This window comes from Ambystoma mexicanum, chromosome 1q (assembly GCF_040938575.1).
Source record: "Ambystoma mexicanum isolate Mex_15411 chromosome 1q, UKY_AmexF1_1, whole genome shotgun sequence".
NCBI classification, from domain to species: Eukaryota; Metazoa; Chordata; class Amphibia; order Caudata; family Ambystomatidae; genus Ambystoma; species Ambystoma mexicanum.
The window spans coordinates 768,380,818-768,408,141 of record NC_090922.1 but is presented as its reverse complement, the minus strand read 5'-3'; the positions used below and the strand labels follow the sequence as shown (position 1 = coordinate 768,408,141).

Sequence of the window (27,324 nt, the reverse complement as noted above, 5' to 3'; positions counted from 1 at the left end):
CCTGGAAGGGAAGAAGCATGAGGTTGCCACCGAATAACAGATTCGAACAACCACAGCTCAAGACCAGCTATCTGGCTCCCTAGCCACAAAAGTGGATCTGCAGCGCCTCCTACAAGAGATAAAAAATGAAATAAATTCAAGCACAGCAGAGTTGAGCCAGAAGTTCACAGCATTAGAAAAGGAAGCCTCAGGTCTTTATCACTGTGTCAATGAGCTTGAAACCTCTGCCTGTGAGCAATCTTATCTGGCCAAGCTGACTACCAGAATGGAATCCTTGGAGGCCTCAGCAGAACAAATCTTAGCGAAACAGATGATATAGAAAACTACGTCATCCTGGGAATCTGCAGATCTATCCTTGTGCTCCCTGCCGACGAACGTATCGTACTGGACCTAACCTACTGAGTATACTCAGTTTTCCAGAAGTCCGAAAATCTGTCACCCGATGTCCTCTCTAGGATCCATTACTTCAAGGTTAAAGAGGAGATTCTCAGGTTATCACATGCCAAGGATGAACTGTGATATAAAGACGTTAAGCTGCAGCTGGTCCAAGGTCTGGCCCAAGCTACAATGGCAAAACACTGTTCATTCAGGGCGGTGACTGCTTGAGTGACAGACCTAAAAATCAAATACTGCTGCGGTTTTCCATGCTCCCTCCAATTCACTTGGAACAACAAAGCCTGGGCGCTCGCAGACCCCAGCGAAGCGAACCTCTAATGAACCCAGATTGCCCAATGTCTCCGGGACCGCTGATTTAGAGCCTGCTGCCTGTGGTCGCAGGCTGCGGAAGCTTCAGGGCCATGGTGGGGGATAAGAGCATCTAAGAAACACCGCTAGGCATTGGCCGGTGGCATACTGTCCTTCCCTGGTGGACTCTCTACCAGCTTGAACGATTGCTGTCCACCTATTGCAACCGACATGATGTCCCACCAACACCCACGCCTTGAGTTAGCTGAAGTCGTTCTGCGGTTCTGGCCCTATTCAATCCGATGCGGTTGTATCTTTATTGTTAATGTGCTAGTTTTATTTGTGAGGCGCATCCCAATGAATGCCCTGTTAGGGTAGTTATTGTCATAGCTTTTGATCCAACATGATTCTAGGCTACACATTTTTGTTTTTTTCGGAAAGAGGTTTTCCATTATTCCCTTCCCTTTTTCATTGTGGTCCTCACTCCCCATCCCTCAGATACTTCCAAACCATGTTTAATCTTAAACGGGCACAGTTCTCATGTCCAGCACTCCCGTGCTCCTAAATGTCCACCATAGCTTACCCTGGGGCCCAACCTCTACTCCAATAGTCACTATCAGCGCCCATCGGCTGAACTCACCAAGAAAGAGAAGGGGGATTCTCCAGCTCCTCTGTCGGATAGCGACGGGAATAGCTCTTATTCAGGAAACCTATGTGACGAGGGTGGACAAAAACTGTCTTAGACACCCACACTTCCCCCAGCAATACTTTGCATCTCATCGCTCCAAGAAGAGGGGGGGTGGGGATGCTAATATCTAGGGATTTACCGTTTACCAAAATAGCACATGCAGGGATCGGGATGGACGATTTATATTTATTCATTTAATTTGTATAGCGCACAAAACCCGGAGGCATCAAGGTGCCGGTTACATAGCAGAATGTGAACGCAAAGCAGCACGCACAAACGCAAAGACATTTTTTTAGGATGAAGAACAATCCAGACTGGCCTACTGTTAGAATAGGAGAGTTTTATATTTTTTTCCGAAGACCCAATACAAGTGTTCTGATCTTACATGATGTGGTAGGACATTCCAATTTTTGGAGGCAATCACTGGGAAGCTCACCCCTCGCAATCTTTTTAATCTAAATTTTGGCAGGATCAGACGATGAGAGTTGATAGTGCGGGTGTGTCGGGTTGACTGTGCAGTGATCATCTTTTATGCAAGGTACTTTGGAGCAGTGTTTGAGATGCATTTGTGAGTAATGGCAAGTGTTTTAAAGGTGATGCACTTGCAGATCGGGAGCCAGTTTGCATTTCTTCTGGCCGACATAATATGCTCTCGATTGGAGATGTTCAGAGCCGCCCTGAGGGCATTGTTTTGGATAACCTGCAGTCTGCTAATGTTTCGAGCTGAGGTTCCAATAAATATCCAGTTGCAATAGTCAAGTCTTGAGCCTATTAGGGCACGTGCAATGGTGAGGCAGTTGTATTTTGAGTGAAAAGTCCTGCAGCTATTGATAAGCTTAGTGGTGTATGCAGCTGACGATGTGATGGCATTGACCTGCTTCGTTAGCGACAGGGTGGAGTCAAGGTAAACTCGCAGGGTCTTAACCTCTTGTGACACAGGGATGGTAATGCTGTCGATTACTAAAGTGTTGTAGCCTGGTCAAGTTTGCTGAGAATTTATTCAGAGCCATCCAGAAGAATTTCTTTCTTGTCATTGTTTAGACCTAACATGATTGTAGCCATCCAAGCTTGGAAGGTTTGAAAGATTTAGAGCATTGATTTTGGGTCAGTAGAGTAGTTGCCAGTTAAGGGGATGAGAAGTTGAGTGTTGTCAGCACAATTCATATAGGAAATGCTTGAGTCATGAAGCAGGTCCAAGAGGGGCTGGATGAATATATTTTACAGTGTAGATGAGGCACAGGAGCCTTGTGGAACCCCACAGGAGACGGGGAGCAGGGGGGGGCAGAGAGGGCTGCAGCAGTGTTGAAGAAGATCCTCATAGTTGTGTTAAATAGAAAGGAAGAAATCCAAGCGGTCGCTTCTGCAAAGAAGTGGGCAGCAGTAGTGTTGAGATTGTGGCACAAGATTTGATGGTCAACCAGGTCAAAGGCCGACGACCGAAATAGAACTAGGAGGAGGGCAGCATTACCCGAGTCTTTAATGTCGTCCAATAGATTTTTAAATCGAGCAGGGCTGTTTCCGTACCGTGGCCAGGATGAAAACCCGACTGGTGGAGGCTCAAGAGATTGCTTATTTATTGGGTATTTATAATGCGTCTATACAGCAAATGGTGGTGTCGTTGGATTCCAAGTGTGATTGAACTTGGAGGTATGCTGCCCGATCCAGTATTTTAAGGAGGAACAAGACCGTAGTGATGGGGGCGGTAGTTTGAGGGTATAGCTGGGTCTAAAGTAGGTTTTTTAGCAGTTGAAGGACCCAAGTGTCTTTTAAGTTAGTTGGCACTGAATTCAATGTGAATGAGGATTTGATGAGGCTAGAGATGAGGCCAGCTCTACAGGGCAATCCTTAATGATTGTAGCAGGACAGATGTCCCCTTGACATCTTGACATCAGGAAGGTTAAAGCCCTTTGATAATTTGAGTGACCTCTGTTATGGAAACTAGTTTGAAGTTGAATAGGATAGGTGAGCCAGCTGAGAGTGGCAATGAAGTGGGATGGTTCTGAGTTTGCACACAGTGGCTTTTTTCCAATCGGTGCCTTTTGGGTGTCAAGGCACCACAAGCTGTCTTTGGTGCAGTTGTTTGGTGGGGGAACAGAGGTTTCAAGCTCTCGTAGTATATAGAAAAGCTCCAGAGAGCTTGAGCTGGCGTTAACAATTCTATTGTTGTACATGGAGCATTTGGCTTGATGGATTGCAAGTTTGTAGGCCTTAGCTGCCTGGACAGAGAGCTTTATTGGATTGTAATGTGGCCTTTTTCCAGATAGTTTCTTGATACACTTTTATTTTGGCCTGGAGTGTTTTGAGATATGGTGAGAAGTAGGAGTTAGTGTGTGCTGTAAATGTAGCTTTCCATTGGGTCAGGTGCACCACAGCATTGATAGCCAGAGTGAAGGTCTGGTTGTGGATGTCAACCATGTTGACAGGGTCATCAGTGGAGGTTTGACGAGGTGAGATCGCTGAGTAAAAGTAGAATGTTCATGGCTGAGATATTACAGGAGATTCTCGTTGCAGTCAGAGGCAAGATTCTTTGTTTTTAAGGAGGGACAGGCACTGGTAGGTCGAAGGAAATTATATTATGGTCGGACCAAGGGCAGGGCAGGTTGGAGGTGATTGTAAGGTACAATTCAGATCGACCACCCAGTCCACAGTGCGTCCTTTGGAGTTTGTGGGGTTGTAGATCCTTTGTTGAAAGCCTAGTGCTTCAATAGAGTTGGAAAGGGATATGGTGTTCGTGTTTGATGGGTCTAAGAGTCCCAGATTGAGATCTCCCATGAGCAGAGATATGGAGGAGTATTTAGTGTTAACTGACAGGAGTTGTGTAATAGCCTCTTCGAATGAGAGTGGCAGGCCTGGGGCATGAAAAATCAAGTGCAGAGTTGTTGTGGTGTGCGTCAAGGTTAGTTGTGTTGCGAGTAGTTCAACAGTAGGGGACAGAGGGGGTTAGTGACTTCCCTGATGGAGAAGGTGTCTCTGGCAATGAGTCCATTCTATCTTTCCTGTAGATGGTGCATATATTAGGGATAGCCAATGAGAGGGCTGGTCCTGAAGCAGCATTCAGCCACGTTTCTGTAGTGGCCAGCATGTCTAGGTCATTGGATGTAATGAGGTCTGCAATGTCGAGTGCATGGGCTGGAAGGGATCTGGCATTGATAAGTGCTCCTTTTAGTGAAATAGGAGGCAAGCATACAGGGGGGTGGTTAGGTTTGAGAGATTGCTTGGCAGTGATGTTGCTGTGGGTATACCCAGCAGCGTTAGGGGTAATGCTAGGATGTGTCATCGGCTTGATGTAAGTATATTTTGTCAGAGAGGGGTTCCGCCGTGTGGAGGGTTTGTTAGTGCTCTCAGTATTTCTATCGGAAATAAGGTTACTGGAAATTCTTACAATTTTGGGGGTGTTTGTCGAGGCAGGGGTCTTGACAGCAGAACTCATCAAGGCCGAGATGCCAGATGTTGCAGAGCCATAGGGCAGGGTACCAGGCCTTTAGCCAAGGGAACTGGTCAGGTTGTAGCAGTTAAGCATTGGGCAATGGGCGCTGCTAGGACTGACTTGTTGGCATGGACGTACGATGGCGTGTTAGTTTACAGCTTCTTATAGTGAGTTGCTGGATGGTTAGGTGAGGGGTGGTTTTAGCCACGCGTGCTGGCATGCACGCATATAGCAGACATCACATTTTAGGGCTGTAGCTAGGCGAGTAGACCCATGAGGTGCGTGTAGCAAGGCTAGTATGCCCGTTTTCGCCGAGGCATGGAACTGTAGGTCTCAAGCCAGTGTAAGTCAGCATACTTCGTACAGTTAGACATTTGAGCTGTGCTGGTGTTTTCAGCGGTGACGTATTGGTCATAGGGAAAAGCAAAAGGAAGGAGGGCTGTGGGGGTGGAGAATCATTCTAGAGCGCGGGAGGCAGGAGACACTTGCAAGTTAATAGTCATTCCAGAGGGGCGTGCGATTATATAACTCTTCAGCTTCTGTTGATGGTTCAGTTGGCCTTCTGTGGCATGACCGGGCCAGACAGGGGACATGCTCCTTAGTGGTAGTCCTTTGTGGAGGGCTGGCTTCCCCTACCTGTTCCCTGGGCAAGTGTAGCCACCGGCGACCAGTCCAGAGCAGTGGAAGGCGGAACGGAGCAGTTACATCCATATTTTACCGCATTATCATGGAAGGCCCCAGGCAGGCCTATTCTTAATCTATGGTGGATAAAGATTTGGGAGACTTTGGGCTCAGACAATATAATGGCCACCTTGTATAACTCTTTACCAAAGTTTTGTAGAATTGGGCTCCCGTGGGTCAAATACTGCAGAGATGCATGCAACGCTCCATCCAAGCCTAATATTCTGTCATTTATCATTATTCTAAATGCTCACTTATCTGATGGATGTAGACAGCAGCGGAGTGCACATACTTCTAAAAGATAACCTGGATGGATATCTGATAACCCTCACCTGTATCCATGCCCCAAACGAGGCTCTGGGCCCTTTCTTGAAAGATTTGGGGACAGTCTCCGACTTCACAGAGGGTTTAGTGATCAGGGGATGGGGCTTAAATTCCATGCCAAACCCTGAATTAGGTAAATCCCTACCGCCCACCAAATTAGGCTACTGCAATGCCTTAGCCCTCCTACACTTATTCAGCACATTGAACGTTGTAGAAGTTTGTTAGGTTCTTCACACCATGGAACAGGGTTACTTTCTTTTTCCTCTTCCACTTACACAGAGGCCACTCTCGCCTCAACATGATTCTAGTATCCCAGGCCCTGTTCTTATCGGGGTGGAAATTGGGATTAGACACCTGACTGATCATTCACAGGTCTTTGCGGACCTTCAAATATGTACTATCCTCCAAACCTAGACCCTGAGGCAACTGAAAGAGGCCCTTTTATTGGACCCTGTGGTCTGTACGGACCCTCATTAACCAATACTTCGAAACCAGCACAGCTCTGGACATGCCCTGAAATACCTTGTGGGATGCTTTTAAGGCAGACCTCACAGGCAAACTCATCGTCAAGGGGACTGCCTTTATTAGGTCTAAGGAAGTCATTCGGAATCAATTGAAAGGGAAGGTCCGGGATCTTGAAAAACTCCATAAAGCGTCCAACTCCCTTAAGCCCTCTGAAAACTTTGGAAGCGCATCTGTGCGACCGGACTGCGCACACAATTACCCAGACGAAGCAGAGGTGCTTTATTCAGGGCAACAAGGCCAATATACTTTTTGCCTCCAAATTGAAGGGCCTCAAGACCAAGAATAGAATCCCCCCACCTTTGAAACACCCTTAATGTAAAGCAATACAGCGAGGCAGAAAAAAAACACGAGATTGTGTTGTAATATTTCTTCCAGCTCATGTCAATCAACTTTAACAAAACTCCTGGCCCAGATGTCTACCCAGCTCGTTTTTATAAGCGATTTGAAGCCCAGCTGATCACCCAGTGCTTAATGTGTGGGGGGCTTGCTCAATTCTGAGCCCCTGCACATATTGCTGATTCCAGCTTGATTATATTGTGGTGTTTTGGCAACTTGTGCAAGGTTTGAAATTGCTGGGAGCTATTTAGCTCCTACCTTTACCCTAGGAGAGCCTGGTTACCTTGGAACCAACAGCTACCAGGAACTACTTTTGGCTCCCCAGTCCAAGTGGTACCTTACCAACATGCATATGTGACATTACATTTGAGTGTTTGAAAATGTTAATAAAGAAGAACTAAGGCACATCTAGGACACATTTAATATAATGGATCATACATAATAGCCAAGACGTTACTGCGCATCTCATGTGGAAGTTAGATGTGTGGTGCGTTGTGTACCCGCTTCTGTTTACCTCGCTGTGGCTCCTGCTTACTGGGTGATGTCTGATGTTCAGGAGCTGATTTTGATGAACCTTAATTGCTAGCTCTGCAGTGTGCACTAGCCAGGGTTCTGCATGGGCTAGCTCTTTGTTATTCATGAACCTGGCAGGGCTATTTATCAATTTTCACGAATAACAATGAGTTGGACAGTGACAATGCTGGGCACTGATGCTGGCCATGACCGCACACTGCTCCACTCAGTCTGCATGACATTTCTGCAAATTCTCTACTGTAATAACCACCAGGGTCTGTTGCCAACAACTGGACAGTCACCAGCCAGCAGCCCGAATACAGGGACAAGATCAGTGAAAAGGCCAATATCTAGGAGGAGTTCCTGTCATGAGTGACAACCTATATAAGACAATCTTGCTGCAGTGTTTAATAGGAAATCATTTGTTGCTCTTTTTTTCTGTGCATACATGGTTAACATGTTCCACTTGCCACTGATAGGGTCAGAGCAAAATGTTAACGATGATGCGTTTTTAAAGAAACACTTAAACATTTAGTTTATTTCAACACACAACTAAAATATTATGTCGATATCTGTAAATCGCACAGTGGATGCATCCCCCTCAATTATCCAGTGGGAGTTGCAGCTTTAACCTCAAATATGTTGGAGCAGCCGTGGTTGGTGTCAACAGTGGGTGGGCAGTTGCTCACCCCTATGTGTAACAGGTGTGCTAGAAAGTATTTGTGCCCAAGCCCTTATTTTCTTACACATTAAGGTATGTGATCACCTTTTTGACTAGCCTATTCAACTCATCTCCTCCAAGGCAGTGATCCAAACGATGGTGGAGTCAGCGACGGTCCTACTTCTGAAACTCTGGAAACCGCCGTAAGATTGCGATTCCTACCATCACATCATCTTGCTAAATACAGAGGGAAAAATATTCAGGAAGATCCTGGCCAACAGGCACTCATTAGTCCTACCATCCCTTGTCCATGCTGACCAATCCGGCTTCATCACACACAGATCCACCCACGATCGCGTCTGCAGAACCCTCAACCTATTCAACATAGATATAGGCAACAATCTCCTTGGTGGTGCTAGATGCCAATAAAGCGTTGGATCAGCTGGACGGAGGTTTCCTGGAAGAGACCATGGTAGCCTTCAGATTCAGCCACAACTTTATATCTTGGGTTTTGGCCACACTGGCGTTACCCTCGATGTGTATCAAGATAAACAACCATACCACACACCCAATATATCTCTAGAGGGGCACACGCCAAGGTTGCCCCATATCTCCTCTAATCTTCGCTTTCGCAATTCGAACCTCTGTGGTGCAACATCAGGGCGAATGCCCATATTCATGGGATTGCTGTGGGCCCTACTATCCAGAACATAGCTCTCTACGTTGATGATGCATTTCTATTCCTTAAACAGAACAATCCCTTCCTTTCACGATCCAGGAGCTCGAGGAATTTGTGGTATTCTCTGACAATGCAATCAACTACAACAAATCACATGGGCTGCACGTCTCCAAGACGGCAGAGATGATCCTCTGCCTAGAAGACAAAGTCCCCTATAAATGGTCAAGTAAGTCACTTGAATGGGAGTGCATATCATTCTGCGGAACGATAAACATAATATCCTAACCCTCTTAATAGCTCTCTTCAGACTTGGACGGGTGGCTTCCCTTGGAGATCTGGTGGTTGGGTTAGATCCATTTGAGCAAGTGGAAGGTCCTCCCGAGACTCCTATACCTCTTTAGCAGCCTCCCAATTCAGATACCCCATTTGTCTCTGCTGGGCATTCAAAAGAAGATAGTTTACATCATGTGGCAGGTCAAGCACCCCAGGATCTCTCGGGGGGGGGGTCCTATTTTGCTCTGCCGCAGAGGCCTAGGTGGACAAATGTTCAGCGGTATCTCATGACAGGCCAACTGGCACATGTAGGGAAATAGAGCAGCGACTTCACAGGCTCAGATGGCCACACTTGGAGCAGTCTCCCAGCTTCCCCCTGGCATCCCTCCCTCTCTTGGGGAGACTGGTGCGGTCAAAGGGAGGCCACCTTCTGGATTTGTCGCTGGCAACCCTATCCTACTGGGGTGTGGCGCATAGACATTAGAAGGCCTGGACTCCTTCTCCCCAGTCCTGGAGAATCTGGACTTCACCCCTGGTCTGAGCCTGAAGGTTTTTCATGGTTGGTTTGGTGGTACACTGGGCCAGATCCAGGATTGCTACACCTGGGGCCCCCCACGCTCCTTTGAAGCTTTCAAAACAAAATTCTCTTTGGCGGAAACCAAAAGATTACATTACTGCCAGCTCAGACATAGGATCACATCCAGGGAGGTCTGGCGCAGTGGTAAAAGGGAACCCACATCCCTCGAATTGCTCCATAGCGATTTGATGGGCAAGAGCAATATCCTAAGAATTTATAAGCTGCTGGATATACCTGACTTTGACAAAAAGCTCCCATACATGGGGCAGCTTGGGAATGAGCCCTTCAATTGGATATCCCCCAGGAGCCACGGTCATGCATGTGGTCGAGAGCGCAGAAAAGCTCGAAATGCACCCTCATCAAAGAAATTGCTTAAACAAGAATGCTACTATGGTATTTCCCCTCAAATCGCCTTTAAAAGATTTCCCTGGGGTACTCGCTGCTGTGCTGGAGGGGCTGCGGTCAGACGGGCACACTGGAACACATGTGGTGGTCATGTAACTCCCAATTTTACTGGAAAGAAATTCGATCCAGTATTGGGGGAATCACGAGGCAACACCTCTGGCTCTGTCCACTCACATTGATGCTGTGGGACTCTGACCAGGAAGGTGCATCTGGCCAGAGCAGGGACATGACATTCCTGACCTCTCAGCTGCTGACAGCTACCCATTTGACCCTTGCACAATCATGGAAGGCCCCAGGCAGGCCTATTCTTAATCTATGGTGGATAAAGATTTGGGAGACTTTGGGCTCAGACAATATAATGGCCACCTTGTTTAACTCTTTACCAAAGTTTTGTAGAATTGGGCTCCCGTGGGTCAAATACTGCAGAGATGCATGCAACGCTCCATCCAAGCCTAATATTCTGTCATTTATCATTATTCTAAATGCTCACTTATCTAACCAGTCAATATTCGCAGCATTGGAGTAGGAGCGGTGTTAGGGGGAATTCTCTGTTAAGGCTAATTTCCCAAACCTAGGGAGTCCCCCAGCAGCTTTGCTGGATTTTTGGGGTTTATTTTTTTTCTCCTGCTAAGAGTGAGACTCTTTTTCTCCCACTCTTAGACATGATTTGAGATATCCTTTGACTTTGTGTTTTATGGGCTATGGGGTCTTTTACGGGTTTCATGTGGTTTTTGGCAAGTGTGTTATACAGCACCCTCACTGCAGTAACACAGGGGTGTCATAGTGCCCCCTAAACATAGACTCCATACCCTGGGACTGACTACTGTCTCCCAGGGCATGTAAAGTCACCATTGACTTTATTAGTCTTAAATTGGGAACAGAACCAGTACAAACCATCCTATTGTGGAAGTACTGGTAGGGGTAATTAGATTGCCCCAGGGTCTGTTTTTCGAGGAGGCACTGTGCAGCCCCCCCCCCCCATCCCCCCTCGTCGAGTTTCTGGCTGGTGGCAGTGGTTACCACGCAATATATCCCTTAAGAATATTTACTATGGGATTTTCCCATTCATTTTAAACGCACCACTTTTTGGTGCAATGTTAAAGATACCACCGGGTTATTTATTTAATATTTATTCCCCGGTTGGGGCGTTTGTGTTCGCCTCTGTAACTCCAACCCAAGTTGAGCCCTTTCTTCCACTTTTTGGCGGGCTTCTACACAGAAGCCTCCAAAAGTGGTGCCACTCTGTCTGGGTATACAGGATGTGTGGGAGGGGGGGTTTAGGCACCCTGGACTGAGTTGCCTCGGCAACTCAAGTCGCACTCTTGTGTGATTGGCCCAGTGGTGAGCCGCCCGGCTCACCACTTAGCATGTTTGAGTGACAGCTAGGACTGATGAATGGGGGTTTTCTGCATAAAAGCAGGGCTTTGGGGACTGGGACTTCAGACATCGCCACAGGACCAAAGAATCCGAAGAGGGAGAAGCTGAGCCGACCTGCAACAACGACACCACCGGTGGAGCCCTGCTGAACAGACTCACCACTTCTTCCAACGACAGAGGAGATCTTCATCCCGAAGAGTCTTCTTTCTTTGACTGGTGGGGATAACCAGTTTGCCCGCCTTTTCGCCTTCCCGGATCATCTCGTGGCTGCCTTGCCTGTGCCAAGCACCCCGGCAACCGGGTTACCACGTTTTACCACTACCACGAATAAAAGGGTAGTACCTTTTAACCAGAGAACTCTGCGGCTGGTTTCTTCCCTGGCAGTGCAACGACCTTCAGCTTTCCTCCACGTCGAGATCTTCTCTTCCTCTGGACGACGCCGCGACTTGCACCCACTGCCACGAACAACTGCCCCCGCTGGAGGATCCTCTCCACTTTCAAGGTACTGTGTCCGCCTGGCCTCCCTCGCAACAGTCTGTGTGGGGTGTCTTGTAAATCCTCAATTTACCATTTGGGCTGGCCCTAGTCTGGCTAACTGAACTTTTCTGAGCTGAACTGATTCCTTTTTAAACTCTCTGCAAGACTTTTCAAGCCTTTTAAACTGTGATCTTGGGCGCATTGGTGTTCTACTCTCTCTAAGAGGGAGCCGGGCCTCTGAACTTTTTGCTCACAAGTAGACTTTGACTTTCCGGCCTTGCTGAGTGCTTCTAAAGTATTGTGTTGTGTTTTTCCAATTTCTGCCTGTTCTATCCCTTTTTTGATAACTTATTGGAGTGCCATCTTGAGTTAAGCATTCACCTCTGTCTGAAAATAAGTGGTGTTTACTAAGACTTGTCTAATAAGGAACAAGGGATGTATATATATTAATAGTGACTGTGTTTTTGAACTTGCTTATAATAGTGCTAGAGTGTTTCTAAGTGTGTCTTTAAATAAATAATTATATACTTGATGCCAAAGCTCTGGTCAATGTTTGCTTGTGCTACTGTATTTTGGTACCTATCTTGTATACTCCTATATACTGTCTAACTCTTCTTGAGAGACGTCTGGCTGCTCAGCCACAGCTCCCAGGTAAATCTGGGTGGTACAGACTGCTACCAATTGGGTTTACTGCCAACAACTGTAGTCTTAAGCCTTTTGCAGTGGTCCCTAAGGGAACTGCACAGGTTTCTGCCTAACAAGCGGGGGACTTCTCAGCAGGGTGATGCGATGAATCCTGCTGAGTCCTCACAGAATCCCAGCCTAAAGTCTCCTCCCAGATGGCCAGGGGAAGGCAGTCGCTACCTGGTCCTAACTCTAGGGGGGTCATCTGGGAGGAGAAGGGCACCAAGGGAATAAGATAACACTTAAGAAAGACGCTGTATTCATCTTCGGAGGGTGAGGTTTCCATGTTACCGGATTACCTAATGGCTTGTTCGCAGAGTAAGGCTTCTTTTCCCAAAATTACCCAAGTTGCCGCTAGTGAACACCCTTATGGTCAGCAGAAGAAAGAGATATATATCTATCAGAAAATCAATGTCACTACTGCTGATAGTTCTGAATCTCGCTTGGGTATGGATTATAATGCTAAGAACTAACTATCGATTCCTTTAAAAAGTCCCTTAAAGGTATATTTCTTTAACTCATTTAAACCGAGTGAATTAGATGACGTAAAAAGGAACAAGAACACTAGGGACTTCAAGTATCATAAGTTCTAGTTATTGTGACGAGGAAGAGGAGCGCAGAGGTGCAGAACTGTAATGAGCAGCCTAGTGGTACTGATGACTCACACCTGAGTGGGTTTTTAAATATTTAAAGCCCTTTCAGGTGCAGGCCATTGGAAGTAGACAGCAGCAGAAGTAGAACGGAGAAGATATCGGAACCGACGCTGTCTTCCAGCGGGACGCAGTGCAGAGAGAGTTCTAGAAGTTGAAGCGTAGACGACGCGCAGCGGGAAGTGGTGCTGTTTCTCACTGCCTCATAGGAAAGAGGAGCTCTCCTAGTCTGGCGTTGTACGGTGGTTTGCGTTGACCTGAGTCTGTAAGGAGCAAGGCAGGCTCCTGTTTTGAAAAGCGATGGCTGCGGGAGTATGACCGCAGCTGTCAGACACCGAGGAGCCAACAAGGAAAGAAGTTGCAGCAGCACCAGGTCGAACGGACATGCAGGGAAAGACCGGTGAGTTGGACTTCATTAAGTGACCCCGGGTCGTTCCGTAATAGACTCCCTGCTGCTAGCACGCTCTTTAAATATCGAACTAATGAATTCAATCCTTTTGAATACTGAACTAATGATTTAAAGTATATTTTGGTTGAACACTCTCATTCAGAGAAAGCGGGAGGATATTGTCACCAGCATTACCAAAGTAAAGAAGGGGAAATACTCAAACAAGATTATAACCAGCATTGTCAATGAAAAAGGGGGCAATATTTGAACAAGATGACGAGCATTGCTTAAGCCAACGAAGGGCAATTCAAATAAAAAGGGAAACCGTTTTCCTAAAGAGAGGAATTTGAACGAGAGACATTACCAGCCATTAACTGGTGTGATAGTGGGAATTGTATGTGGAAAATAAATCAGTGGAACAGCCAGCATCAATTTGTGTTGTACCCTTATGAAAGAAGTTGTGAATCTCAAAGGAGTTTAGTCAAAGATGTTTCTAAGAAGCCATTTTTGTGTGCTTACCTTTCCACATTAACGATTTAAAGTGTGGAAAGTCTGAAGTAGTGCAAGCCACACCACAGAGTACTTGTAGTAGTGTTAGGAGTTTTATCCTGACAGGCAAGTATACTAGGGGAGGGACTGTTGGTGGTTAGTCCTGGCAGGTTAGTGGACCAGGAAGAAGATATTGAAGTACTACATTGTGGTGGATGATTGTGGTGGAAAGAAAGTCCACTAAATGTGTTCTGATGAACTGTGGTGAAACCATCCTGACAAAACCATTTTTGTTTACGAAGAAGAAATGTCAAAGTAGCTGTTCTTTAAAGACGTTATATTGAACGTTGACGAAGTGTGAAGAAAGTCTTTTGGTTTATTAAGCAAGAACTTGTGGAAACTTTGAACAGTCATTTGGACGAGTGATGAAGCATGTTTAACAAAAAGACAATCCAAGAGCCAAGTAAAAGATCTTTTGAGTGAAAAGAACTTTGTGTTGTGCTTGGAGCAGAACTTTGATATTGAAAAGAACTTTCTTGTTTAGAAATTTGATTTGGGAAATCCTGCATTTTTCCTGAGGAAGAGGGATCCGATCCTGGTTACAAGCATACAGGATTTCAAGGGCTGTATGGCTACTATAACTTTTATTTTGTTGTGTTTGAACGGCCATATGATACTTGTATGATTTTGTTGGATGAATAAAGTGCGAGGGACAGATACCTAATGATATTATAGTGTTTTCCTTTAGTCTTAGTTTGACAGTTGGAGAATTCCTCGTTGGGTTAGGGAAAAGAAGGCTTTGTCACACCCATATTTGATGAAATGGCTACTCGTGAAAAATCGCTCTACTTGTTTGCCCGACATTTCTGACCCCTCAAAGTGGTAGGCAGGGACTGGACTGGCTACCTCAGTGGCACACCTTATGTCTAATGCAGTGGTTGTCCCCTAAACTAGGATCCATTCTTGATGATATTTGATTGTGCATTTGTTTTCACATCTGCATGGTTTTTCGTCACCTTTTCTTTTTCATTTTTCTCACCCCTTTCATTTAATCAGTTTTCACCACTTATATAGCAACAGTGAATCTGCTTCTTGCCTATCACTCCTTATTTTGTATACCGTTTTTAAAAATGATAAATAAAGTTGATTTTAAAAAAAGAGGCTTCTTGCGAATGGTTTAAGAATGTTTGGGACATGTACTTGGGTTTATAATATGTTTAGTCATCAAACTAATCAATTTATTTGATTCAAATGGAGAAATAATGCATATAATCTAAACTGCCAAATTTATAAATGTGTTTGTATTTAACCCTCTGATTGCAGATTTCCCCCATTCCCTCTCAACCTTCTGGGTTCCAGTTGGAAAAAAAATATTGTGTCCTCGGTCCCACGGGGCAGAGGCTCAGAAGGCTAGCCTAGTTTCTTGGAACAGGGTAACCTCTGGACAAGCCAGACCAATCAGGGTAGCGATGGCAGTGGTCAAGACTAAGTCTGAAGAGGTGTGAGGGTGACGGAAAGACCTCAACGAGCACACAGAGCAAGGACACTTACAAATTACTCCAGACAGGAGTTATATTAAAAATATAGACACATTTATTACAAGGCCTTTGTAACATCGACCATAGCAAAGAATCACAATAATACTAAAGTAAACCAACACATCACAATCAATATAATGTATATACAAGACCGAGGGGTCTAAGGAGTTAGGAGCACGTAATATGTAGACCACCTAGATTTGGAGGAAAGGGGGCAGTGCAAGTAATCATTAGACCCAGTTCGACATCCGAAATACACCTAACTAGGAGGAAGTCCGAGCCCTACGAAGAGAGGAGCCTTATGCTCAAAAGTACCTGCACGCGCTGGTGCCAATGGACATGAGGGCCTGTTCAAGGATATCCGGCAGTTCAGGAAGGTGAATGAAGCGACGCAGAACAAGTCCCCATTACTCAAGCAAGGCCTCCACTTGTGGGCAGAGGCAGGGGGAGAGTGCGGGATAGAGTCGGTATTTCGCAACAGCGGTAGAAAAGAAACGGGCTCCTGCGTGAGGGGCCACCGGTTGAGGTATGGACTACTCACCGGTCCCCAACGCAGGCAGACCCAGACTTCTCCAGTTCACGTTGCTGGCAGGTTCAGCTGCGATGATCAGGACGTCTTGACACCGTGTAGATTCTGCGTAGCAGGATGCAGGGTCGAGGGTGTCCCAAAGGCAGCGGGCGTGCACCGGTTGCTACCACAAAAGGGCAACATGGCAACCGCGTTTACTCTGGTCTGGGCGCACTCGTCTCACTTCAGACTTGGGAATGCCAAGTGTACGAAATTCGGTGTGAGGGTGCTGAGGACGCAGAGCAAGCAGTAAACCAAGTTTTGAGGACTTCCCCGAAACGGCGGCGGTGACCGAGCAAAGCGTCCTGCGTAAGCTGGTCAGTCCACTGGTTGGCCCTGGGACACTTCCGAAGAGGCTTACTTGCAGGGTTTGATGAAGGTGCCGGGAATAGTTGATCCCACTATTCCAATGGGTCGAAGCGCCTTCGCAGACCTTCTAGGACGATCAGATGCAGAGGGGTCTCGCAGGACGACAGCAGTTTAGGGTGCCAAACCTTCAGCGGGTCACCAGCGGTTCCTCGACTCAGCTTCTTGTTGCAGGATACTTGGCTCCTTATGCCTTGTTCGGTGTGAACTCAGTTGATCAACCTGGTAGTGGAGTTTCCAGCCTCCTCTTATCCAAAGTTCCCTTCGCGCCAAAACGGAGAGGGCCCAATGGGAGATCCGCTCACACCATACGTGGACCTATCACGGACCACGGTGGTTCCAGGCATTCAGGACACTCCAGACTCTCTGGCACCCAGGATGTGTATTGGGAACAGACATCCCAGCCCACATCCTGGAGGCACACAGAAGGCATGCCGAAGCCCGCGAAAGCATTGTTTTGCTGGAAAGTGCATGACCAAATAAGGACTGCCCTGGGTCGGCTCAACCTGGGGGAAGGTGAAGGGGCAGGATGGTCAGCGGCCAGGACAAAGAACCTCATGGCATGGCCATTTTGGAGCCAGGCCACTTACTCGTGCCAAACGCGGTAAGCGCGGATAACATTGCAAAAAAGGGTTCAAAACACAAAAGAAACGATAGCTGCCACCAGTCCTGTCCGTGACACACTTGCACAGTTCATAAGTCCAGCGAGAGGTTTCTAGGGCCTTTGGAATGACTAGAGACCCAAGAGTGCGGTAACTTAGGTTACAGTGCCCTCTTGTGTTATGTTGCACAAAAGCTGCAACATGAGAAAAGGACTAGGGGAAACAAAGTCTCCCCGTACTGACTGTTTTAAGGGCATGTCAGCTTCCCCATAAGAATTGAGCGAAAGCCCAGAGGAGTGCAGCGGAAGGCTGGGCTTCTCTGGCAAAGTCTAGATCAGGGTGTAAAACAGCAGCACAAAGTTTGGGGGTTGCCACATGGAGGGAAAATTGAATACAATATGAAATCTTTCCTAACAACCGCCTAAGGGCAAACAGGACTGTTTTTTTTTTTAATTAAAATTATTATTTTTTGTTTCAAACGTTGGTGTGCATCAGTCGAAGGGCTACTTTCCCTAAATTATCAAACCATTTTTGGTGGTTAATAGTGCATGGTGGATAATATAGCCTTTAAATCCCAAGCGATAATGACCCCTCCTGAGTTCTATAAGGCTAACCGCACACAATGGTAGTAGCATTACATGTTTTGGTGGTGAAGTAAAAACAAATGTGGTTAGTAAATTACATGTGATTTTATTTTGTAGTGTTTATATAAAAAGGTTCTCTTCATAAGTTAAGTATTTAATTGCAACTTAGTTAAACTGGAGTGGGTTTAACATGAGCATGAAACTGTCATATTAAAGTAAACCGTTTTTAACAAAGTAAAATCATATTTCCATGTTTTAGCTTTGTTTCTGATCTGATGAATGGGATGTTGCAGTGGCAACAAAGATCATTCCAGAAAGTATCTTGTTGAAATAAACCTTGGGCTGAAAATTGCATTGTGGTTCTACTGTCTGCTTTTGAAGACCGAATGCTCAGAATGCAATCAATACGAGTAGTAATTTCCTGTGCTCTGAAAATTGTTTGGTTGAGAGGTGGTTAATAACAAACTCTGTGTTAATATTTCGTAATTGTGCATCTGTTTTAGGAAGCCATTTCGCACAACTGTGTTGTGATCTTCTCAAAGACGTCATGTCCTTTCTGCACCATGGCAAAAAATGTATTCAGCGATATCAATGTGGCTTACACCGTGATCGAATTAGATATGCAGGAAAATGGAAATCAGCTTCAAGCTGTTCTTCACCAAATGACTGGCGACAGGACAGTGAGTATAGTTTGCCATTTTAACATTTTTTGTCTTGCTATAAAGTAAATGAATAGTGATATGTAGGGGTTACATTAGTTCTGCACTAATCTAACTACATGCAGAGCTGTACTTTGGTAGGATACAGTGGTGCGTATGCTGTGAACCCTGAATTTGTTATTGGCTCATCAAGTGGATAGCTGATTGTTTTGCTCACACTACTGTATGGACTAGTGTATTAAAGTTATTCTGCACTGCCAACAACCAGACATAAATCAATTATGAGGACGTATTTCGCAAATAAAATGTCATTATATAAAGACCTTCTATGCACGCCGAGGTTGAACAAAAGCAGAGCGAGGAATAAAATGATTTCACATTTGACGCATAAATGTAGACCACCATCGCAGAGAGCTTGAGAACGCAGTAAAATAATTTGCCCTCTAAGAAAGCACTTAAAAGGATATTGTTCCAGAAAGTCCTTACTATAAAATAGGAAGCATCATCCCTTGCTGTAAAGCACCACGTCCTCTTTAGGAGATCCAATTCTTTTCATCTTGAAGCTGAAGTCCTCACCAAGTTATATACCCTCACTTGACTGCACTGGGTGAAATTTGCACTTAAGTTCAGATGATGAATGTCTGCAGTTGTCCATTTGTCTTATTACATATAATTTAAATGTCATCTGGGATACTAATCCTGATTTGGTTGACAAACCTATGATAGGTGTCCTTCTGCACCTCCATCGTTTCCCCGTCCCCTATCCCTTACTTCACTAACCACACCTTTTACATGGACCAGTGGTGGAAAGAACAATTCTACCTACAGCACCTTAAACATGACAAGATTCCAAGATGGCGGCCAGACGCTGAGGACATGTGAGAATCCAGCTCCGTCCCCGAACAGGCCTCAACAATGAAGCGGGGCACTGGAAGTGGTTACCTTCGCGTCTACGACCACTAAAGGCACTACCGCTGGCACCCGTAAAGAAATGAAGGGAATTGTGGCGCAGAACGCTGAGCGAGGAAGAAGCGCCCCGGCAGGGGGCACAGAGACACGTGTTTGCGGCACTGAATGTGGTGGGCGGCGGAGCAGCACCTGGCAGCCTGAAGAGCCGACAGTCCGGCGCAAAGGACGGGGTGAGGAGGGACAACCCATGGCAGCGCAGAGGGCCCAGAGCGCGGCACAAGCTACGGTGCTACAAGGGACAGCTCAGCATATTGCGCTGGGCCAGGCCGGCCCTGAATCAGACACCAAAAGAAGCGGCTACCTCGCAGACTGGTGAACTCCACCCTGCAGCCTGCCCGCATGGTCCGTCGTAAGACTAGAAGTTCCTGTGAAGCCTCCCCATGCTCCTCAGAGGGACCGGACCACCACACATCAGGTGAGCACCATCAGTGCAGGGGAAGACCCGGACGGCAGCGGTCCTCCGCCGGGGACCCCTGTGCTTCTGCTCCACCCAGCGGGGCAGAGAGCGCGGCCGGCCCCGCTTTACGCCTGGATTCCCCCAGAGCGCAACCTGGGGAAAACCAACGTGGGAATCCCGAACACTTATTGCCCCGGTGCAGCATTGGGGGCACAGTCATCTACTGCACCCGGAAAAATAGCCCCCCATGGCCAGCCCATGGAATTAACATTTCCGGAAACTCTCACCCCCCGTCAAGCAGCAACCCTTCTGACCACCAAGAGCAGAAAGGGGGAGGCCGGTCAGCAAAAAGGGGTGTGGGATACCAACCAGGAAACCGGGTCCCCCACTAACCACTGCACCAACACCAGCATCATCTGCTGAATCCCACGGGATCTCCAAGGCCCCACCGGGCAATTGAAAATACCCCTTCAAGTAACACACACAGGGGCAACAACGAGGTAACGGACGGCCCAGGAGGAAGGCCCACAATAAGAACACCACCAGATGTAGGTGACGCATAGGAGGTTTAAAGGCCACCAAGCAACCCACCCGCGGAGATAGCTAAGACCTACACCAAGGGGTGGGTCAGTGAGCAAGACTTTGGAGGCACCACATCCAAGGGACATTCCAGGGGAATACAGCCAGCAAAAGAACCCAAACAACTACGCGTCAAGAAAGCCCCATCCAACGCTTCTGGGCTAAAGAACTGGACCCTAGGGACCAGCAAGGTAAAGTTCAGAAGCTCCCAAACATCCCTGAAAATGACCCAAGGACCCCACCCCGAGAAATGGCCGCCTCGAAAGCCGACATTAAAGCCTACTTCGAGTTCCAGGAGAAACCTAGTTACGTTTCATACAAAATTCACCTCTTTTATGGGGGAAATGAAACAATCCAGATATAAAGAGAGATGTTACAACCCTGGAGGAGCGAACAGACACCACCGAAAGGGCCTTACAAGAGGTGGTAGAGGATACTCGCAAAATAGACATAGCCCTTGAAGACCTAGCAAGGGTAACCCAAAACATGGAACTGCAATGCATAGATCTCCGCAGATCAAACATACGCAGCCGGAAGCAATAGGCGACGCTGACCTGAAACCCACAGCCACACTGATTTATTATTATTTTTTAATTTATTTTTTTAGGACATCCTGGGACTGGAAGGGCCTGGGGAAATCCCAATTGACAGGCCTTAAACAAGAACCAGGTGCGCGAGCAAGAGATGTTGTGGTTGGCTTAGCAAGGTACCCCCAAAAAGAGGCCATCTTCCAAGCAGCTCGCCCAGCGGAATCAATCACCTTCAATCTAGCGGAAATTCGCCTAGGTGCAGTCGACCCTCCAGAAAATAAAAAAAAATGGGGGAGGTGGTAAGACGGCTCCAGGCCTAGTAAATTCAATCTAACTGGATATTCCCCTTTGGGAAGGCCGCCAGCACAAAATTACAACAAGGGATTAAGGGGCACACCTGCTACGCATTGAGGAAGATGCCAGGAAGAAATAAGGGACGTGCTGTGGCTACCCCAATGCCCTAAGTCATGTAAATGGACTCCAGCAAAGAGAAGCCGTAATGGGGCCCTCAAAATCCAGACCCCCAAATAGACAAGGGAGCCAAAAACCCAGAAAGAAAGTGATACCGGTAACCGACAGCATTCAGCACGCAAGCATAACACCCAAGCTGCAGACTCTGGGGACGGAGGTGGCTAATGCTCGAAAGAACTTGGAATCACCATAGAGGCATTAGTACGCCCCAGACGATGGCCCTGGCTGGACTTGCGAGCTTAACTCCCAGGTGTCTTGCTTGGGAGACACATAGGTACTGTGACTCGCACCAGGGCGAAGTGAAGGTGTTTGTGGGGTGGATATTGAAAGGTATTTGGTTAAAGGGTAGGGCAGGGGAAGGACCAGGGAGCACAAGTTGGGGTAGGGCTCCTGATATGTTTTCATCTTGTTTGGGGTTGTTGGTTACTTTTTCCCAGGGCACTAGTTCAAAGGCACATGAGAAATATCATGTAGGATGATCAAATTCCTCACACTTCATATAAGGGGGCTAAACACTCTAATGAAAAGGAAAAAGCTGGAAAGGCTACTAACACACCACACACCTGACATAGTAGTAATCCAAGAAATGCATATCCAGCGCGCTGACAGATCGACTGAAGTTAAGGCGATACCCGCAGATATTTCAGGCTAATGCCCAGTGCAAGCTGGAGGGGTCCTAATCACAACTAAACAAGGGCTGGCAGTGCAAATAATAGTTCAAAAGCAGATGAAGAGGGGCAAAACCTATTCACCCTCTGAATAGAAGCAACAGTACTGACAATAGTGACAATATACACCCCTAACTCTGGGCAAGGAGTCTTCCTAGGGACAGTCCTACAAGAACTGCATTTATTTAGTCAGGGGGAGATCCTGGACATGGAGACTTCAACCTGGCTTTGGATCCATAGAGAGATGGGAGTGCAAAGCAAACACACAATCACAATCACACTCCGTCAACAGCCATAAATTAAAAAATGGAACCTCTTGCACTCCAAGATGTGTGGACATCATTGAAGGGGTCAGAGTCAGGCTTTACATTCTACTGCCACGTACATCTCTCTTTCTCCCGCACAGACTATATATGGTGCTCAACCACGCTCCTGGGCAGGATCACACAGGTAGATCTTCACACCATTGCACTCTCAGATCATGCCCCCATATCATTGAAACTCAATCTACAACAGCAAAAGTGTGGGCTATGGAGCTGGGGTTTCCCCAAGGGGGTACTCACAGACTTAGTTCTGAGGGGAGAAGTAGAAGGGAAGATGAAGAAACACAACGCAGAAGCCAAGGTCCCTGAAGCAGTAGTATGGGACGCCTTTAAGGCCAGACTAGGGGGGGTGGGGTATGGGGGGGGCACTGATAGCCCTTCGGGCACGGCATCTCAAGCAAATACGAGCCTTGTAAAAAGAGTTGGAAGATGACCTTCAGGACATCATTGGTAAAATGGTCCAAGATCCCAGTAGAAGCTGCAGAGGGAATACCAGAACGCAAAGGGCAAGCTACACCTCCTTCTGACGAGGAAGGCAGAAAGGAACCGCTTAGCGTTACAACAGAGATACTATGTACACGCTAACAAAGCAGATGGGCTGGTTGCCAGACAATTGAAACGGAAAGCAGTCTTCCAAATAATCCAGGGGCTGTCAATCCACAAGGTATTAATGTGAACACTACCCCGAATTAGCAGACCAATTTGTCAACTTTTACACCACACTATATAGATCAGACAAACCCAGAGAACGCAGCAGAAGGCATACCTTAGCTCACTCGCACTCCCTAAAATTACCCGAGAAGACCAGGCAACATTGGAGGCCGAGATCACGATGGAGGAAGTGGGACAAGCAATTAGAAGCCTATCCCTGAATAAAGCCCCAGGGCCGCACTGATACCCAGCAGCATTTTACAAAACATTCCAGTAGGCACTAGCACCAAGGCTGGCCTCACTATTCAACTTCTTAGGGGGCTCTGGTTGCATCACCCGCACGATGGAAGAAGCACAAATTATGTTGTTGCCCAAACAAGCTAAAGAACTGTTCCATCACCCTCATAAATGTAGAGGCCAAGTTGTACACGAAGATCCTGGCCAACAGACTAGAAACCCTAATCCCACATCTTATCCATCCGGACCAATCCAGATTTATACAACATAGACAAACGCACAATAATATCCTTAGGGTCTGTCACATCATAGAGCAAATCCAATGGCAGAGCGACCCTGCCATCCTTCTCTCTTTAGATGGCGAAAAGGTGTTCGATAGTTGAGTGGTCCTTTCTGTTTAACAATATGGAGCAGATGGGATTCAGCCAGGCTTAATCAATAGAATCTGCGCTAATTACCAGGACCCAGCAGCCTGGCTCCTAATTAATGAAGACCTCTCCCAACCAATCAAGTTGGAAAGAGGGACCAAGCAAGGCTTCCCCCTCTCCCCGCTCCTTTATGCCATCCACCTGGAGCATATCTTAACAGCCCTTCGGACCAACCAATCGCTACGAGGGATTCCGTTTGAAAAGGAAACTCATACAGTGATGGCATATGTGGACAACATGCTCCTTACCCTCACAGACCCGAAGCATCCCTCCAGGAGGTGGTGTGGTAAATAGACGTTTGGGTCAGTGGCGGGACTGAAAGTAAATGTAACAAAATCCGAAATTCTGAATCTCTTTGGGAGGGGAGAAGCTCAAGCGGGCTAAAAACGTATCCCTATTTTGGTGGATACAGAGTGTCATCACCCTCACACAGACATTGTAGGGGCTCTATCAGTCGAACTACCCACCTCTGCTAAAACTCCTCAAACAGCTACATCAGTGGGGTCCGCTTTTGGTATCCTGGCTGGGCCGGATAAACAACCTTAAAATGGTAGTTCTCCCCAAGCTCTTCTATATTTTCCAAGCACTCCCGATCCCAGTTACGGAATCCTTATTCCGAGCACTACACCGTAAATAAACCCTTACATTTGGAACAACCCCCACCCCTGCACAGCGCTGAAAACAATGATAGTCCACGTCAACAAAGGCGGGCTAGGCATCCCGAATTTCCATATGTATTAATGGGCAGCCCAGATACGGGTGGTAAAGGATTGGTTTGTAGGCAGCTCAGAGAAACAGTGAACCCAAATGGACAAGGCGGTGTTAGGCGCCCCCCTAAGCGAGGTTTTTTGGCTACACAAGTCAGACCGCCCACAAAATATGCACATATCAGAAATCGCAAAGCTTATAGAAACCACCTGAGACAACTTAGCAAAGTATAGGCAGATCACCACCGTCCCGTCCCTATACACACCTGTTTGGTAATCCCCAATTTACCCCTGCGCTAGAAAACGGATACTTAGGCACGGGAAAGAGGCAGGCTGCACTAAACTCAGATATGTTTCAGGATACAGACATTAAACCATTTACCCAATGCATGTCAGAGCTGGGACTAACAGAATGATAAAATTCCCTAATTCCAACTACGACATTGGCTAATGAATCCAAACATGCGTGTGGCTGCAACTCTCCCCCTTACTCCATTTGAGAAATTCTTGGCCACTGAACCCGGGGATAGACACCTCATCTCTAACCTGTACAAACTAGCACTAGCACTAGAAGCAGAGCAGAACATAGGCCTAAACTACAAGACCAAGTGGGCAGACACATTGGGGGAACCAATCCCGGAAACGGAATAGGAGCAACTGTGGAGAGACATTCCCAAACTTACCCGAGCCATTTAAATACAGGAGTTCTGTTACAAGATAATGACCCAATGGCACTTCACCCCGGCGCGCCTACAACAAATGTACCCCTCAAAAACCCAGCAATGCTGGCGAGGATGTGGCGGAACAGGGGACTGACTCCACATTTGGTGGGGATGTCCAAAACTGGGGGATTTCTGGAAAGTAATTAATCACAACATGTGTGAGATATTTGGGGAACAGGGTTCAGAAGCCCAAAAGAAAGTTTACTCTGCATTGGAGGGCAGAACACCTACTCCTGGGGGAAACACAAACGAAAGGGATACATAATACTATCAACAGCAGCCTTGCTGGTCATAAGGCCGATGTGGTAAGCAAAGCTCTTCCCTCCTCCCCACAGAACAGGACTGGCTAGCCAAGGTCTGGAACTTTGTGTCCCTGGAATGGATTACGTACTCGCTTCAGGGGAATCATGCCAAATTTACCACAGCATGGGAGCTTGTCTTGGCTTCTTGCATGATGACTTTAGAGAACCATTTGCCTCCACAAACTGCGAATTCTGGGGATAAAGTGATGAGACAAGAACGGAGGATGAGCCTTGGGAATTCAGGGGGCGGGGGATGGCACAGGGAGTTTCACAATGCTATGTCTGTTTGTTCTGAAATGTCTTAACAAAACCTAATAAAAAAAGAAATTGAAAAAATAAACATGACAAAAATACGTTTTCTGAGGGCGTCAAATAATTTTTTACCCAAACTTTTTATTATTTCAACATCTCTACAAATAAAAGAAGATGAGGAATACATAGAAACCCACATAAAACAAAACGATATTAACACCCCCGCCCAAATCAAACCACTAGTGTCAGTGTGCAATCATATTAACAACTGGAAGATACTCCAGCTTTTCAGGGTACTACCTCCTCTTGGACAAGTAATCTGCATTCTTATCAAATCATTCCTTTTACAACTGGACAATGTCTTCACTCAGCTATGCATCTTTAACCTGAGAAGTGTCCCCAAGCGTATATTCAGATAGGCATGAAAATCCACTCAAATATTCCTGGGGGTAAATAGACTGCAATATTCTACTTCTGCTTCATTTATAAAGACCATGGTCCTCATTACGATACTGGCGCTAAACCATGGCGCTATTAGCACCATGGTTGGTGCCGGTATCGTAACGTGTCCGCCATGGTGAAATGGGGAAATACCGCCCCATTCCAAGGTTGGCGGGGGCGGTATTACCCCATTTCCCCATGGCCCTTCCCCATTCCCATTTTTACCCCATAGGGCATAATGGGAATGGGGAAGGTGCTAAGTACAGTACCACACATTGCGGTACCATACTTGCCGCGAAGGTCCCTTTGCGGGTCCCTACTGTAACGGCTGGTCTAGACCAGCCGTTAAGGTCGTGTCCCGCAAAGGGACCTCGTAATTAGGTTCTAATGGGTTAACGGCGCCGCAGCCTTTTACGGCACCGTTGACCCATTAGCGCCAGGGTCGTAATGAGGCCCCATATCTTTTAACCATTCCTGAGGCCTAGGGGGGAAAACTACTAATCCAGTGGATAGCTATTTCATGCTTAGCAACCACCAATGCCGGCCTAAAAAATGCACTGTTCTAGCAGAACCTTTGGCAATGGCCGTAGCAGGATTCCAAACCAAATTGAAATCTGCAGTTCAAGACCCTTAATTAACTATTTCCAACGCTATCAAAAAAGGATAGCACATCTACCTTTGGGCCATACAAACATGCATGGATGATCAGTGATGTTCCCAGTGTCACTGACACACCAACCCCCAGGATCAACCAAAATCTCAGCAGCCAGAAAGTTCAGGGATTTATGTATTAATACAGGCATCCTTTTAGCATAGCTCAAATACAATGCATAATACCTGTTGCGACTCCCCAACATTTAACTATTTTCTTGTTGTGCAGTGACTTTGTAGCCCTAATATTGTAACCTCATGTCTATGAGCATATGCCAGGACCTTGCAAATGTTCTGATATTTAAGTCTACAAATATTCTGCGACATAGTAAAAACCTTACAAGTCAACAGTTAATACAATACATTACGTAGTGTAACATTGCAGTTGTCATTTGGTCTTTATATTGGTGCCCCATCTTGATCATTATCTCTATAAGACTTCCTTTAGCACAGCTAGGTAACATTTCATCTTCATGCACTGGCTGCAATACCCCCATACTGACCCTCTCCAACTGTCAGTGAATATCCCACTAAAACATTGCCACCAAGTGACACTTTCCTGGGTTAATGTGCATTGCGTCAGGCCAGGTCACTGCCTCGAGCCATTGTTTAACATGTCATGGCCGAGTCTCTATGGTGTTAAGGTATATAACCAGCTATATTAGCAAATATTATCCTCCTTACCAATTCTCAATCCTTAACCGCTTTTTATGACCAGATTTGACTATTCACCACAAGGGCAGTTCAAACTAGGAAACATAACTGTGCATCAGAGCTTAGTAATTGTAATACTTGTGATTCAATAATAATTACAGTATTTACCATCAAGTATTCTTAGTGG

The 27,324-nt window shown here is 46.6% G+C and overlaps 1 protein-coding gene across 4 annotated transcripts in view; it reads left to right on the top strand.

Moving 5' to 3' along the window:
* Positions 1–27,324, top strand: part of GLRX2 (glutaredoxin 2) — a 363,657-nt gene that overhangs the window by 297,159 nt on the left and 39,174 nt on the right. For all 4 annotated transcript variants that reach the window (XM_069641356.1, XM_069641353.1, XM_069641354.1 and 1 more), the window contains one exon: positions 18,000–18,176. In XM_069641356.1, the coding sequence (XP_069497457.1) occupies positions 18,000–18,176 (177 nt within the window). The remainder of the gene's footprint in view (positions 1–17,999; positions 18,177–27,324) is intronic.